At 41.2% G+C, this 15,864-nt stretch overlaps 1 protein-coding gene across 2 annotated transcripts in view; it reads right to left on the reverse strand.

Annotated features, from left to right (window-relative positions):
• Nucleotides 1-15,864, reverse strand: part of KLHDC4 (kelch domain containing 4) — a 57,437-nt gene that overhangs the window by 25,130 nt on the left and 16,443 nt on the right. For both annotated transcript variants that reach the window (XM_085858176.1, XM_085858175.1), the window contains exon 6: nucleotides 3,635-3,727. In XM_085858176.1, coding sequence (XP_085714302.1) covers nucleotides 3,635-3,727 — 93 coding nt within the window. The remainder of the gene's footprint in view (nucleotides 1-3,634; nucleotides 3,728-15,864) is intronic.

The following is a 15,864-nucleotide window of genomic DNA, read 5'->3' on the forward strand; positions in this document are numbered from 1 at the left end:
GTATTTCACAATCATGACAAATTTCTGGCTAGTACAATTTGCAGTAAGAAAAAGACTAAATCTGATGGTGGCCATTTTGATTACTGTCATGGCGGCCATAATATTCAGATGCAGACTTGGCAACAAGTGGAACTAGACTTGGTCATGCCTAGACTCTTCAAAAACACCAGTTGCACCATTCTAACATGAAATCAGCAGCGAACCTATTTTCTAGGCTAGCTACAGATTTTGGCTTCTAGACTAATTCCAGGGTCGTGGGTTTGAGTCCCACCGTGGTGGGTTGTAGTCGGCGTGAGTGCACGAGGCGGGAAGGTACCCGGCCAGGCTCTGTTCCCCCAGCTCGCCTTCCCTCTCAAGCCGAAGGGTCCAATAAAGACTCGATGGGGTGCATTTATTTTGTGTGTGTGTGTGTGTGTGTGTGTGTGTGTGTGTGTGTGTGTGTGTGTGTGTGTGTGTGTGTGTGTGTGTGTGTGTGTGTGTGTGTGTGTGTGTGTGTGTGTGTGTGTGTGTGTGTGTGTGTGTGTGTGTGTGGCGCCAGTGTGTTAGGTAGAATTGTTTAAGTGTTTTCTTTTCATTATACATTGCATTTTATTCGGTTGTAACTCTGCTCTGTGTCACCCTTCCCGATTATTGCCCCCATTATAAATAAACCCCCAATTGTTAAATGTTCCAGTTCATTACCCATGTTTTCTTCCATTGACCGAGCACAGTGCGGGCTTGAGAAATAGTGAGGCCGTCGGTGCCGGGTAAGTTGTCATTGGGTCCGACGGACTTTGGTAATTCCGCTCGGTTACACCGGACCGAGGTCGTTAGAGCAACCCGGTTCGACAGAGTCCGTTTGAGGGTGTGGTTTTCCCTGATAGTTAGACGACGTGGGTACTTAGGTATATTGAAATTAGGCAATTAACCCTACCCCACGCCGTCAAAATATTGGCGACCACGGTCCGCGAAGGGACCCATGACCTTTCGGACTTATCCGAGAGTCACGACCTAAATTCCGGGGTGTTCGGTGGAGGCAACCCTACTGCTCCCCCTAGTGGCCGTTTATCGCCACCGAACCCCGGCCCACAACAGTACATGCTTGGGAGCTTCATTGGTATGCGTTACTCTCTGCGCTATCGCTGATGATTTGCCAATAAGCGATGAAACTGGTCCGGTCGCTGAGGGGTGTGTAGCATTGGGATTCTCATGTGTGTACTTTGTGTGGACGTCTTTATAGTTGTTGAGGAACTCTGGGAAGGGTTCGAAGCAGCATAGCGCTTACCTTGTGTCTGTCTTCTTGGGTTGCTTTATGCAGCTTCTTTGGAGAGAGGAGTGTGGGAGGGGTCAATTGTGTTTTTACATGTTGTTGCGGCCACGGGTACCGAGACACCAGCTTGTCACTCAGGGGGATTAATCCCCGGTTGTCCTCGGTAGAGCCGGACCTGGAGCCACTGCTCACAATTAACTTTGTGGTACGGTGGTTTGTTTTAGAACCACGAATGCCACCCAGTAAACCACGAGTTCCAGTGTCCGCCGTCTATTCCGTTTAACTAGAGGTCACGTGGTTACCTGAGCGGGGAGCGTGCCCTCGGCAAAGCACCAAGGTTATCTCGATTAGATTTTAATTTGGGCGGCCGAGCGTTTTAACCGCTGGTGCGTGATGACGATTTTTGGTCAAATCTGTGGTAATTACCTTCCAGTCTAACTCGGTTCGAACAATTCTAGACCAATGGAAGGAAAGGGCAAACAGGGACAGGTTGGAAATTGACAAATTATTTATTTATAATAAAATTAATAAATGGAAAGAACTTTTTATTTTCTGAGGTAAATAAAGAATGAATTTCAAGGCAAAATCAATCAAAATGCTAGGAAAGAGACAAAGAGCATATGCTTATCGGGGGTTGATTAACTTACAGCTAAACACAGACAAGGGTACCCAGCAGATCATTCAGGGGGTAAGGGGGGGGGGGGGAGAATCGTCTCGCTCACCAGAAAGTCGTCCGTGAAGTGAAAACATCCTGAAATTTTTGTGTGCGTGTCACGTCCTTCGCCAGCACCCAGCTTTGCCGTCCACCCTCTCGTGAACAGCCTTGAACACCAGTCCACGTCTGAAGGGCACAGAGATCGTCTGTCGCGGGTTTAGACTCTGGTGTTGTTGATGAATGACCAGTGCCTCACTTGTTGGCGGTGCTGCTCCCACCCACACGTGCACCACACGCTCGCTTGCCCAAGCACTTCTCGTTCTCTTCTCCCTCCCTGGCTTTCTTTCACCCCGCTTTCTTTCCTCTCTGCTTTCCTCTCGCTTTCGCTTTCCTCTCTCCCGCTTTTCTCCTCACAGAACGTACCTCCAGTTCATTTTATATCTCTAGGCCGTCTCCACGGGTGCAGTCTTCCCCAAGCTCACCCCGCCCCACTTGTGCACGGTTACCATGACGACCCATACGCTCTCAAAAAAGGTGGGCGTCTGAGCTCGCGAAAGATTGTTGCTGAGGAAGAATGGGGGGGCGGGCTTCAGAGCTCGTGAAAGAAATGTGTGTAAACGTGTCTGTCATAAAGAAAAAAGCTTCACATAAGAGAGGGGATCTATCCTTTACCCTTCGCAACGCATCATATTTAAGATCCCATTAGACATGAGGATGGGGCTAATCTGAACATACATTTAAGGAAATAACTGTCCGAGGACCTGGATGTGTGGATGCATTCATCAGACCGGATTCTGAAATCCGTAACAATATATATGTGTATGTATATATATATATATATATATATATATATAGTTACGGCTGTGGAAATTCGCAATACACCATAATGGGTCCTCAGGTGAGATATATCGGTAAGTCCATGTGTAGTTAGCTCAAACCCATTGTATAGAGGGAATATATGTGATCCATTCGGGCTGCGATTCTTCAGTTCGCCGTTTTTCTTTTACTGTCATTATTTTGGTGCAAGAACAACAACGAACATCGCCACAACCAACATCTCAACGATCACGCCATTCACTACACGACGCCAACAATCACGCCATTCACACCACGACGCTATCACCATCTTCGCCACTCGCCATTCAACGAGCACCGTGCGGTCATGATCTCCGCGGGACGGATGAAAGGAGCGGAGTGGCAGCAGTAACAAGGGGGCGAAGGGGCATCTCCCGCCAAAAACTCCCGCTTAAATATCTCCCGCCAAGATCTCCCACCTAAAACTCCCGCTCAAATATCTCCCGCCCGAATCTTCCTTCCCTCCTCGGTACGCTATCCGCGCGGGTACTTAGGTAAATTGACCATTCGGCGATCGGATCCTATTTCGCGCGGGTAGAATGCGGACTGAGTTGTGGTGAGGTTAAACCCTCACCCGTGACTAGTTCCCGGCGTTGTTCCGAGAGGGTCACGACTGAATTGCACGTTCGGTGGGCGAAGCGGCCGCTATTGGTTAAAAGCGGTCATTCGCACGCCGGCGGGGCGCGAATTCACAACAATATGTAGATATGTATATACTGTATATACATATATATATACATATATATATATATATATATATATATATATATATATATATATATATATATATATATATATATATATATATATATATATATATGTATATATAGCAGTTCCTTGACAAAACTGAAGGTCATATTTGCATCGCTCTTTACCGCAAAGTTTCCTGGAATCCACCGAACACGAGGAGACGGCGTTTCAGAGCCACCATACGATGCCCACTGCGCTTCGATGGCCCCCCTGGAGTCCTAGAAAAGTACATATTTTAGGTTAATATAATCACATCCTTACTCATGAAAGCAGACCATGAACAGAAAGCAAAATAAATTAAAAGACCAATACCATGGTTTTATTCACAGCTGGGGCTGAATGTTAATCACATCAAAGAAAGGTGACAAGGTTCCCACAAACAGTTGTGCTTAAAGTTACGATGTTCATCACATCACGTCCAAAGACTGTTTAAATCTTGCAAAAAATCGAACATGAAGGAATCGTTTTCAACAACATCTCATAGCTTGCACAAAATGTAACTAAACACGTGCAGAAGTAACAATAATACAAGATTCCAACTCTGTCAAATTATTGTCTCTAAATAAATGTTCCTCACACCTTTATCCTGTGAGCAAGAATGTTTTTAAAATAAGCCCTTCTGACAATCCGAAAAATAAAGATGCCAAGGTCAAATGCTGTCACCAAGCAGATGAAAAGCAAAGTTACCAACGAGTTTCATCCTTTTTGGGGCTCGTCAGGGCAACACATCACTGTTCCATCCACTTCGTGACTGAAGCCTTTCAGCATATACAGTGGGGAGAACAAGTATTTGATACACTGCCGATTTTGCAGGTTTTCCCACTTACAAAGCACATAGAGGTCTGTAATTTTTATCATTGGTACACTTCAACTGTGAAAAACGGAATCGAAAACAAAAATCCTGAAAATCACATTGTATGATTTTAAAATAATTAATTTGCATTTTATTGCATGAAATAAGTATTTGATAAATCAGAAAAACAGAACTTAATATTTGGTACAGAAACCTTTGTTTGCAATTACAGAGATCAGATGTTTCCTGTAATTCTTAACCAGGTTTGCACAGACTGCAGCAGGGATTTTGGCCCACTCCTCCATACAGATCTTCTCCAGATCCTTCAGGTTTCGGGGCTGTCGCTGGGCAACACAGACTTTCAGCTCCCTCCAAAGATTTTCTATTTGGTTCAGGTCTGGAGACTGGCTCGGCCACTCCACGACCTTGAGATGCTTCTTACGGAGCCACTCCTTAGTTGCCCTGGCTGTGTGTTTTGGGTCGTTGTCATGCTGGAAGACCCAGCCACGCCCCATCTTCAATGCTCTTGTTGAGCGAAGGAGGTTGTTGGCCAAGATCTCACGATACATGGCCCCATCCATCCTCCTCTCAATACGGTGCAGTCGTCCTGTCCCCTTTGCAGAAAAGCATCCGCAAAGAATGATGCTTCCACCTCCATGCTTCACAGTTGGGATGGTGTTCTTGGGGTTGTACTCATCCTTCTTCTTCCTCCAAACACGGCGAGTGGAGTTGAAACCAAAAAGCTCTATTTTGGTCCCATCAGACCACATGACCTTCTCCCATTCCTCCTCTGGATCATCCAGATGGTCATTGGCAGACTTGAGACGGGCCTGGACATGCGCTGGTTTGAGCAGAGGGACCTTGCGTGCGCTGCAGGATTTTAATCCATGACGGCGTAGTGTGTTACTTGTAGTTTTCTTTGATACTCTGGTCCCAACTCTCTTCAGGTCATTGACCAGTTCTGCCATGTAGTTCTGGGCTGATCCCTCACCTTTCTCATGATCATTGAGGCTCCACGAGGTGAGATCTTGCATGGAGCCCCAGACCGAGGGAGATTGACTGTTATCTTGAACTTCTTCCATTTTCTAATAATTGCGCCAACAGTTGTTGCCTTCTCACCAAGTTGCTTGCCTATTGTCCTGTAGCCCATCCCAGCCTTGTGCATGTCTACAATTTTGTCCCTGATGTCGTTAGACAGCTCTCTGGTCTTGCCCATTGTGGAGAGGTTGGAGTCTGATTGATTGAGCGTGGACAGCTGTCTTTTATGCAGATAACGAGTTCAAACAGGTGCAGTTAATACAGGTAATGAGTGGAGAATGGGAGGGCTTCCTAAAGACAAAACTAACAGGTCTGTGAGAGCTGGAATTCTTACTGGTTGGTGGGTGATCAAATACTTATTTCATGCAATAAAATGCAAATTAATTATTTAAAAATCATACAATGTGATTTTCAGGATTTTTGTTTTAGATTCTGTCTTTCACAGTTGAAGTGTACCTATGATAAAAATTACAGACCTCTACGTGCCTTGTAAGTGGGAAAACCTGCAAAATTGGCAGTGTATCAAATACTTGTTCTCCCCACTGTATACTGGTTAATGATGCACCCTCAACATATATTAGTGCTGGAGAGATTCGAAAATTTGACTACAACCAATTACCAATTTAAGTCAATTAAAAATAAATAAATAAATATAAATATATAAATTGGCCGACTATGCCACCAATGCAGATTATTATTATTATTCCCACGCTTTCGAAGAAAAGCGGGAATATTGTGATCGGCTCCTCAATCCATCTGTCCGTCTGTACGTCCGTCTGTCTTACCCTGTAACTCCTCCTACACCGTTTGAAATAGGAACTTGAAACTTTGGGACATAGTAGATATATGTATGGGGAAGTGCACAACACTTTCGAATTTTTGATATGACCCCTAGGGGCCGGGCCAGAGGGGTTGGGGTCATGGGGGTAGGATTTTTATTTTTAAGTGTATTTACCATTGTACATGGAAAATTCTTTTATAAAGAACTTACAGATGTGGCCCCCATGAGTGACAAACAGTCACAGGTTTTACTGTATTTATCTAATTGATTATGAATAATTATAATTAATATTATACACAGTTCATTCCTATGATTAAATTGATGCACAGTTCTATATTGCTGGACAGTGTTAAATTAATGTTTCATGAAATGTTGACATGCTTGCAATGACGTCTGATTTTGTAAACATAGTAAGTCTTTGGTCATAAAGCACATCAAATAGAAAAGAATAGTCAATCCATTTTGCAAGATAAAATTTCACCTAGCGTTAATGGGACAAAGCAGTGCGCGCCGGAATATGCGATGGTGTGCCATCGACAACGTAGTTCTAGTTAACATCCGCCATCTTCGAAGATGGATGGAGGTTTCTGTTTTCACCCCTTTCTGTTTGTTTGTTTATTATCTTGCCAAAACGAAGTTTTTGCAAGATATGTTAGTCAGCTTGTATGTTTATTTTTTTTTTTTATCTTTCCAAAACGAAGTTTTTGCAAGATATGTTAGTCAGCTTGTATGTTTTTTTTTGTTTGTTTGTCTGTAATCACGTATCAAAAATTCTGCAGAGCACAGTTATCATTGGAAATTTTTGTAACTTCGCATATCAGAGGCCTATAGAGGTCCCTTTCAGCGCATAAAATTTTGAAGGTCAAGGTCAAAGGTCAAGGTCACTGTCGCAAATCAGGGGAGTCGACGAAACCCTTATTTTTTGAGTAATTTTGATCGGATCGTCTTCAAACTTCATGGGAATATAGTTCATGGTCTGGCGCTCAGCTGATTAATTTTTGGTGGCGATTGGCCTTGACCTTCATATGTTTTTTTTTTTTTTTTGGTCTGTAATCACGTATAAATCACTCTGCAGAGCACAGTTATCATTGGAAATTTTTGTAACTTCGCATATCAGAGGCCTATAGAGGTCCATTTCAGCACATAAAATTTTGAAGGTCAAGGTCAAAGGTCAAGGGCACTTTGTCGCAAATCAGGGGAGTCGACGAAACCCTTATTTTTTGAGTAATTTTGATCGGATCGTCTTTAAACTTCATGGGAATATAGTTCATGGTCTGGCGCTCAGCTGATTAATTATTGGTGGCGATTGGCCTTGACCTTCATGGTTAGCACCTAAGGTCAAACATATTTGACCCCAAGGTCAAATTTTCTAGTTTTAGGAACCATATCGTGTAGCACCTCAAATTGAACACCTCAATGAGTGCTTTCTCGATATGTCAAGCTTGAGACATAATGACGTCATTTGGTGACGTTATGAGGCAAAAGCATATTTTTCATGGTTACTCTGTAGAACGATTCTCATCGGAATCTCTCGTAGGCAGATATTCCTCAAGGAGTCGCTCCTGGTGGATAGCAGCTCTGTTCACCTCAGTGTGACCTTAAAGAAGTCACACGTGGTCACCTTTTGGCAAGATACGGGTCACCCTGCGGGTGACATTGGTTTATTGAGTTGTCGAAGACAACTTCTGTCACTTTGTACAGTTAAGAGTTTGTTTGTTTGTGTGTGTGTGTGTGTGTGTGTGTGTGTGTGTGTGTGTGTGTGTGTGTGTGTGTGTGTGTGTGTGTGTGTGTGTGTGTGTGTGTGTGTGTGTGTGTGTGTGTCTGTGCATCGATTTTCTCAGCGGTCCTTGTGTATATGTCCACGAAACATTTTGACATGAAAGATAATCACCCAAGGACTGAACCTATAAATTTGGGTGAACCTGGATCAAATGATGACGTCACGAAAAATTCACAAAGTTTCAAAAAATCCCAATCATTTACATGGGATGAAATTTCAAAAAATCATTTCTCCCCCATTCCTTGTTCAATTGCTTAGATATTTAATGTGCTTATGTAGGGTCATAATATCTTTCACCCTGCCATGTTTCAACCGGATCAGATCCAGATTGTGACATCACAAAATGTTTGAAATTTGCATTGAAAAGCCCATTTACATGACAAAAAAATTCTTAAAATTCGAAAGTTTTCTATTTTTCGCTCAAACTTTTAGGGAATGTAAAACATACGATTGGCCATTAGCTGATGTAATTTGATCAACTTCCGGTCTGTATTCTGGATCCCATCAGCAAAAATGTGTCATAATTTGGCCATTTTTGAAAGCGCGTATCTCCATCAATTTTTGTGATATGTGGCTCAAACTAGGTAAGAATGTAGTTCAGATATTACTCTTTCATGAGATATCCAGGCCTTCGTTGTGACTGTTCCGATTCAATAGTTCGCCTGACACCGAAAATTCGTCTATCGCGCTCAGGCGCCAATGGCACTATTCTGCAAATGTGATGTATTATTTTGCAGTGCAGGCCAGTTTTATTAACAATGAAAGGCCCTCCACATCGTACCAATCCATTATGACGTTACCATCACGCAGGTGTGTCAATTTTCCGTTTTCAGTAAGAATTTTGCTTGTTTTTATGCGGAGGAGGTAGAGGTGATGATGGAGTTTTTGACTTAAACCATTGACATCACATTACACATTCGAATGTTGTTCATGATGGCAACTGACTGAACTGTAAATGCTGTTTCTTGTGCTGTATCCGTGTGACTGCAATGAAGTTATAATAAATTTTCAAACAACTTTGACAACTTCCTCACTCCATGAGTGATTCATTTGTTTGTTTGTTTGTGAACAGTATTACGGAAAAACTCCTCGACGGATTTCGACGAAACTTGGTGGGGGGGGGGGGTTAGGTATGGTCCAAGGATCATGCCATTAAATTTTGGACTTGGGCCCACCCCACCCCAAAAAAAAGAGAATTTATTTTTTGCATTTCTACATGTTTTAAGTGATTTCCAACCCCTGCCAAAAAAATTGTTACTCCCCCCCCAAAAAAAATTGTTACCCCCCCTCCCAAAAATTGTTAGAGAAACTTTTTTTTTGCATTTCTACATGTTTTGGGTGATTTCCAACCCCCCCCCCCAAAAAAAATTGTTAGAGAAAAAAAAATTTTTTGCAACTTTTTTTCATCTAATTTCGATTTCTTTTTTTGCATTTCTACATGTTTTAAGTGATTTCCAACCCCCCCCCCCCCACCAAAAAAAATGTTGGAGAAAAGAACTATAACTCTGTTAGCACTGTTGACATCATATTTAATGAATAAGATACAAGGTTCACTTGAGTAACCCAGCAGTATTGGCGGCGGAGGTTTTGCACTCTCCTGAGTGCTCCCCCTCCAGTTAACCTCCGCCATCGAAGATGGATGGAGGTTACTGTTTTCACCCCTTTCTGTTTGTGTTTGTTTGTTTGTTTGTGAACAGTCTTACGGAAAAACTCCTCGACGGATTTCGACGAAACTTGGTGGGGGGGGGGGTTAGGTCTGGTCCAAGGATCATGCCATTAGATTTGGACTTGGTCCAAAATCCAATATGGCCGCCATGGCGGCCAATTTGAAAAAAATATTTGAATTTTTTTTTTTTTGCATCTGTAAAAGTTTTAAGTGATTTCCAACCCCCCCCCCCCCAGAAAAAAAGTTGTTAGAGAAAAAAAAAATTGTAACTTTTTTTCAACAAAATTCGATTTCTTTTTTTTTGCATTTCTCCATATTTTAGTGATTTCCAACCCAGAAAATCAATTTCTGTCTCAAAGAGTCTAGTTATGATGAATGAATTGAGGATGTAAAAGTTAAAAGTAAAAGGGAAAGTTGCAAACTATAACTCTGTGAGCACTGTTGACGTCAAATTGAATGAATAGGATATCAGGTTCACTTGAGTGACCTAGCAGTATTGGCAGCGGAGGTTTTGCACTCTACCGAGTGCTCCCTCTCTAGTTATAATTGTATTTGGCAATTCCATGCCAAATACACTATTATTACTGGAATTCTTTATTATTCTTTATTTTCGTCACACATCCATTGCCCTAAAACTCCTCCTAGGGTTTTTCTCTAGGAGCACTAACAATTATGTCTTTGAAATGGGAAGTGCAACGTCAACTTTTGACCTTGAAATTCTCAACGTTAAGGTCAAGGTCACACCAAATGTCAAAACACATTTTGCCCCATATCTTCGCCCCACAGAAAGATACAGGTAAGCCACTGACATTTTTTGAAAGGTCACAAGAGGGCCTACAAAAAACCTTACTAGACCAAAGTTGTGTGACCTATATCTTCTAAGATCGGTAGGGGTCAAAGTTCAACAAAAACACATTTTGCCCCATATCTTCGCCCCACAGAAAGATACAGGTTAGCCGCTGACATTTTCTGATAGGTCACAACAGGGCCTACAAAAAATCTTATTTGACCAAAGTTGTGTGACCTATATCTTCTGAGATCGGTAGGCGTCAAAGTTCATGCCGGTGCCAAATACGTATTCGCTGCAAGTGAAAGCAGCCCTCGAGTTATAATTATTATTTATTTATTTATTTTTGGCATCCACTTATCGTAGTGAAATTATTTTTTTCATTCTTTCAACTGGCTGTGACAATGGTGCATCATGACTGATACCGAGGATGCAGAGTATAAAGTGGTAAATATTGACGTCATTGTGCACACACGAAGTGGATACCATACCAGATTGGTGCGTGCTCACGATCGACGGATTGATGTTATTGAGTGACTATGAAGTGATACTTTTTAAATCACTTCTCTAATTGATTGGTGTATCGAACAGCACAGTATCCTGCCATTTTTAAATGAATGATGAGCTACTGTGTGCGGTAATCTTCATCCTGACGAAGCAGCAATTACATGGGAAGAAGGAAAGAAGGAAATGTGCTCATTCGATAAGTTATTGACGAATATAAAATGAAGCATTTCATACTTGTCTGGCCGTGTGAAAGGCAAGTTTTATACAAAATGCAGTCCAGGCCAGGAGTTCACGGGTTACAAAGGGATTCGAACAATCATTCATACAGTAAAGAAATCGATCGGCCATTGACTCAGTGAGAAATGGTGGTATCAGTGCAAGAGTGGGAGCTATACTCACTTGGCGATTTAACAAGCTCAGTGGTATATCAATACAATTACCTTGTTACCCATGCTCGCATAGTTCAAAATAAGGAAAATGCCATGTTTAGGAGTTTAAATATTTAAAGTCCACAAAGCTCATATTTTTTTTGAGAAAGATGAGTTTATCTGCCTTGTCATATGAAAGACGGTTTATATTGTTATCATATGCTACACAAGCAGCACTGAACAATTCAGAATACTCAATCATTCCAGAATACTGTCGGTCTGCCTTTGAAATGTGAAAAAATAAGTGTAACTCACACTTTGATGCACTCGGTATGCCTGGAACATATGACGTCATGACGTACTGGTCAGGAAGGATGTACAGTAGGTTTTAAGTTTTAACCTCAGCAGCATACAAGTGATCGTGTTTTCCTTTGTCCTCGCAGCTGTTTCTAAGGAAATTGGTTATTATATATGAATTGGGTGTACTTTCAAAAGGTATGTTGTTTCTCTTTGTGAGCAAGCACAAAATGCGTGTACGTGACACTACATGTACGTGATGGACGTGACATTACCGATGCAGCTAGCATGTACGTGACGGGTAAGGCAGAGGTTGCCAATACTTCACATCGTCTCTCTCATCTATGTCTCTAGTCTATGTCTCTCTCTCTCTCTCTCTCTTACTTGTCAACCCTTCCGCAGAGCGAACCTGATGGTGTTTGTTATGTTAGCTTAAGTAAGTGTGGATAAGCTAGATAGAATTGGTGTTAGTTCTACTAAAAATAAAAAAGTCGGGTCCCTCACCTCACACAGCCCGACAAGGCTGCACCATCCCATGCATATTATAGAATGGGGAAGATGGGCAGTCGCGATGCGGTGTGATGGGACATACAGCCACGTCCCTGAAGTGCCCAGACCCAGTTGGTGAGTCCTCTCCAGAGCCCCAGATATGCCAGTTGCAAGAAACTCCATTTCTTCTGGGCCCCCCATGTCCAGCAGCTCTCCGTGAACCAAACTGCATTCTGCGCTTTCCAAGCTGGTGTGCTCGCTCTGTGTCTCTGAGTCATTCCATCTGAAATCACCAAATTTAAGAAAATGTTCCCAGTTGACCCCCTCAGATTTACTTTAAACTTTCATAAAATAGTTCACAGGTATCAAAATGAAGCTGCGTAAAATTTTAGGTCCATAGATGCGGTCAACTCCGAGATATTGAGGGTTGAAAATGTGGTTGTGACCCTATTTTTATGGTCGATGCGAGCATCACAAAATGAACGGCTACTTTTAAACTCCCACAACTTTTTAAATATTCATGCTAGAGCCTTGAAATTTTCAGAGATTATTCTTCTCTAATTGCTCCGTAAGAAACAAACATAAAACTGAGTATACCTCTATTAAATTTTATGACCTGATCAGTTGAAATCCAGAAAAAAAAAACGTTGGTTTTGTCTGAAGACCCAACTTTGAGACCCCATATATTTTTATTGACCCATCCCCGAAGCTTGAATTTTTTTCATGTAATAACTGTATGGTAGTAGTATTCAAATACATGTTTACTTTTCTTAATCAGTCATATATAATACAGTCATGATCCCTCAAAAATAGAAAATTTTCATTTTTCCCCGAAATTCAGGTGAGGATTGCAAATATATGACAAGGTATACCACTTCAAATTGTTCACCATTGGAAAGAGCATATTCAAGTTTACAAAAGTGTCAAATATCAAAGCGGTATATATTTTTTTAAATATATTTTCTATTTTTTTTTAAACTTGTTAACACAGTCATGAATACATGAAGTGTGTGCATGGTGTGGGCACCATGGTAATCATGAATGATTAGTTCCATGATTCAAATTAATTTTACAAAAATATATCACATACTGCAATAACAATGTAATAAAACATTTCACGTAAATTATTTGAATAGGTCCTTGATCTGCTTTTCCAAGTCAGGTGCAAGCTTGTACTGCCTCCCAGTTGACGCTAGGGGAGCATCAATAACTTTCATCACATGGACCAAAGGAACCCAACAAATGTCCTTCCTTGAATGTAAATATATACACTGCTGACATCAGCAGATCAGCCACTATTCCTGAGTTCTATTTTTAGCCCCAGCCAGATGAGTTGAGCTCTTGCTATTTACAAATGAGAAACAAAGAATTATAAATTCAAATTTCAAAGTATTGTGTTCATGGTATCCTAATAGTAAATGATATGTATGTACATTGTATATACATGTACTACACATAATATGTATTACATGTAAAAGGACTGTTCATTAATAGCACACACAACGCGCACAGTACTGGCAGAACATCATTTATTCAAATATTTTAAAAATATTGATAGAAACATTATACCACTTTGCTATTTGACACTTTGTAAACTTGAATAGGCTCTTTCCAATGGTGAACAATTTGAAGTGGTATACCTTGTCATATATTTGCAATCCTCACCTGAATTTTGGGGAAAAATGAAAATTTTCAATTTTTGAGGGATCATGACTGTATTATATATGACTGATTAAGAAAAGTAAACATGTTATTACCTGAAAATTTTCAAGCTTCTGGGATGGGTCAATAAAAATATATGGGGTCTCAAAGTTGGGTCTTCATACAAAACCAACATTTTTTTTCTGGATTCCAACTGATCAGGTCATTAAAATTAATAGAGGTATACTCTGTTTTCTGTTTGTTTCTTACAGAGCAGTTATAGAAGAATAATCTCTGAAAATTTCAAGGCTCTAGCATTAATATTTAAAAAGATGTGGGAGTTTAAAAGTAGCCGTTCATTTTGTGATGCTCGCAACGACCATAAAAATAGGGCCACAACGACATTTTCAACCCTCAATATCTTGGAGTTGACCGCATATATGGGCCTAAAATTGTACGCAGCTTCATTTTGATACCTGGGAACTATTTTATGAAAGTTTGAAGTAAATCTTAGGGGTCAACTGGGAGGCCTCCGGTGATAAGAGGTGGAATGACTCCTCTGTGCCTCTGTCTCAAGGACGAGGACCAGCTATGGGCACGTTTCTTCTCACAGGATCTTGCCTTATTTTCTGTCTCTGCTTGTGCCCTCCTGTCCTCTTTCTCTTCCTCCCACTCTGAGCATTCTCAGTCTCGGGTTACACGACCCTCCTCTTCATTCGTGCGCATCTGACGTGGGTGAGCCCATGATGCAGCTTGCAGGAAACACCGCGTCATTCTGAGGGAACTTTCAATACAGCCTCCGCCCTTCCCTTCACGTACCTCAAGGACGCGACGAAAGCCCCCACTCCCTTCCTCGTGCGCAAACATTCACTGTACAGTCCCCAATCTACCACGCCTGTGAGATGTGCCGCACCCCACCATGCATGGGAAAAACGCCGCACCTAGTGCCACAAACATGCATGTGAGAATGAACGCAGTACCATGCGGTGAAGGTAATCCCATAGGTGGATCTGAGGGAGGGGGGGGCACCCGGCATGCACCACCCCAAACCCCTCCCATCAAAATTGATCGTGTTTCACATGTAATGAGGTGTTTATAACTGAAAATGTGGTCTCAGAATGTGGGAAAGGAAACTCTCGTGCAATTAATTTTTTGAAAAATTTCCACTGCAAATACAAAATGTAAGCGATGCAAGATTAGGTAAGTCTACCTAATATTACATAGCATTTCAAAAAATTTAAACGTAACATCTTCAATGATTATTTTCAAGAAAATGCTTAAAGTGCCGAATTATTTTTACATTTTTGAAGTGTATATATTATGCCCAAAATCAGGATCTTTTGGATCAATAGAATTGTGGATAAGCTATTTTAATCAAAACGAATCAAAATTAGTAAATACCGTTGAAAAAGAGGGATATCAATTAGGTGCAGTATTTTTGGTATCGTTTCTGTAATTGTCATTGTAAATTTCCAGGTTAAACACCAACAACAACAACGGTGAAAGCGGAATGATGGAGTTCCTCAAAAAGGGTGAAGATTCAAAGGAGTATTCATCGATTTTTTTTCAATAAACGACAGAATTAAAAGGACCATGATGTTCATGCAGAAAGAAGGTTAGAAATAGTTAAACTGTTACAATTTAGTTTTCTAACTCCAATAACTGGTGGAGCCCTTCTCAATCTGTTGGAATTGTGTAATGATGATTATGAGTAGGCCTGTAGCTGTGCTGTTGGTTTGGTCCATTATCGTGATTGTGAACAATCCAGCATTGAATAAAGAGAGCTCACTGTATGTTGCAACGTAATCTCACCATTTCTTAGTATACAAGAGATCCCGAATTCTTATCCCACCCTATGAACGTTTACTCATCTAATTTTAACCAAAACGAATCAAAATCTGTACATGAATCGTAAACATTCTGAAATGATAAACAATTAAATAACTTATTAAAATTAATTCATGTTATCCACTGAGCCCGTTACAAGAAAACATCCTAATTTGACTTTCTTTTTGTTGTCAGACTTGTGCGCAAGGGGATAAATACCAAGGGGGCTTTGAAGATGGGGGGCATCAATTTGTGTTTACAGAAGTTGAAGACATGGAGAATGTTGATGACAACATAATAGGACAGAACAAAGAACAGACAAATGTACTTGTGATGGACATAAAAGTGTATTTTGGGGTCGCCGAAATAGGTGACCCTTAT

This window comes from Eptatretus burgeri, chromosome 15 (genome assembly GCF_056783735.1).
Source record: "Eptatretus burgeri isolate ZD-2024b chromosome 15, Ebu_testis_v1, whole genome shotgun sequence".
Taxonomy (NCBI): domain Eukaryota; kingdom Metazoa; phylum Chordata; class Myxini; order Myxiniformes; family Myxinidae; genus Eptatretus; species Eptatretus burgeri.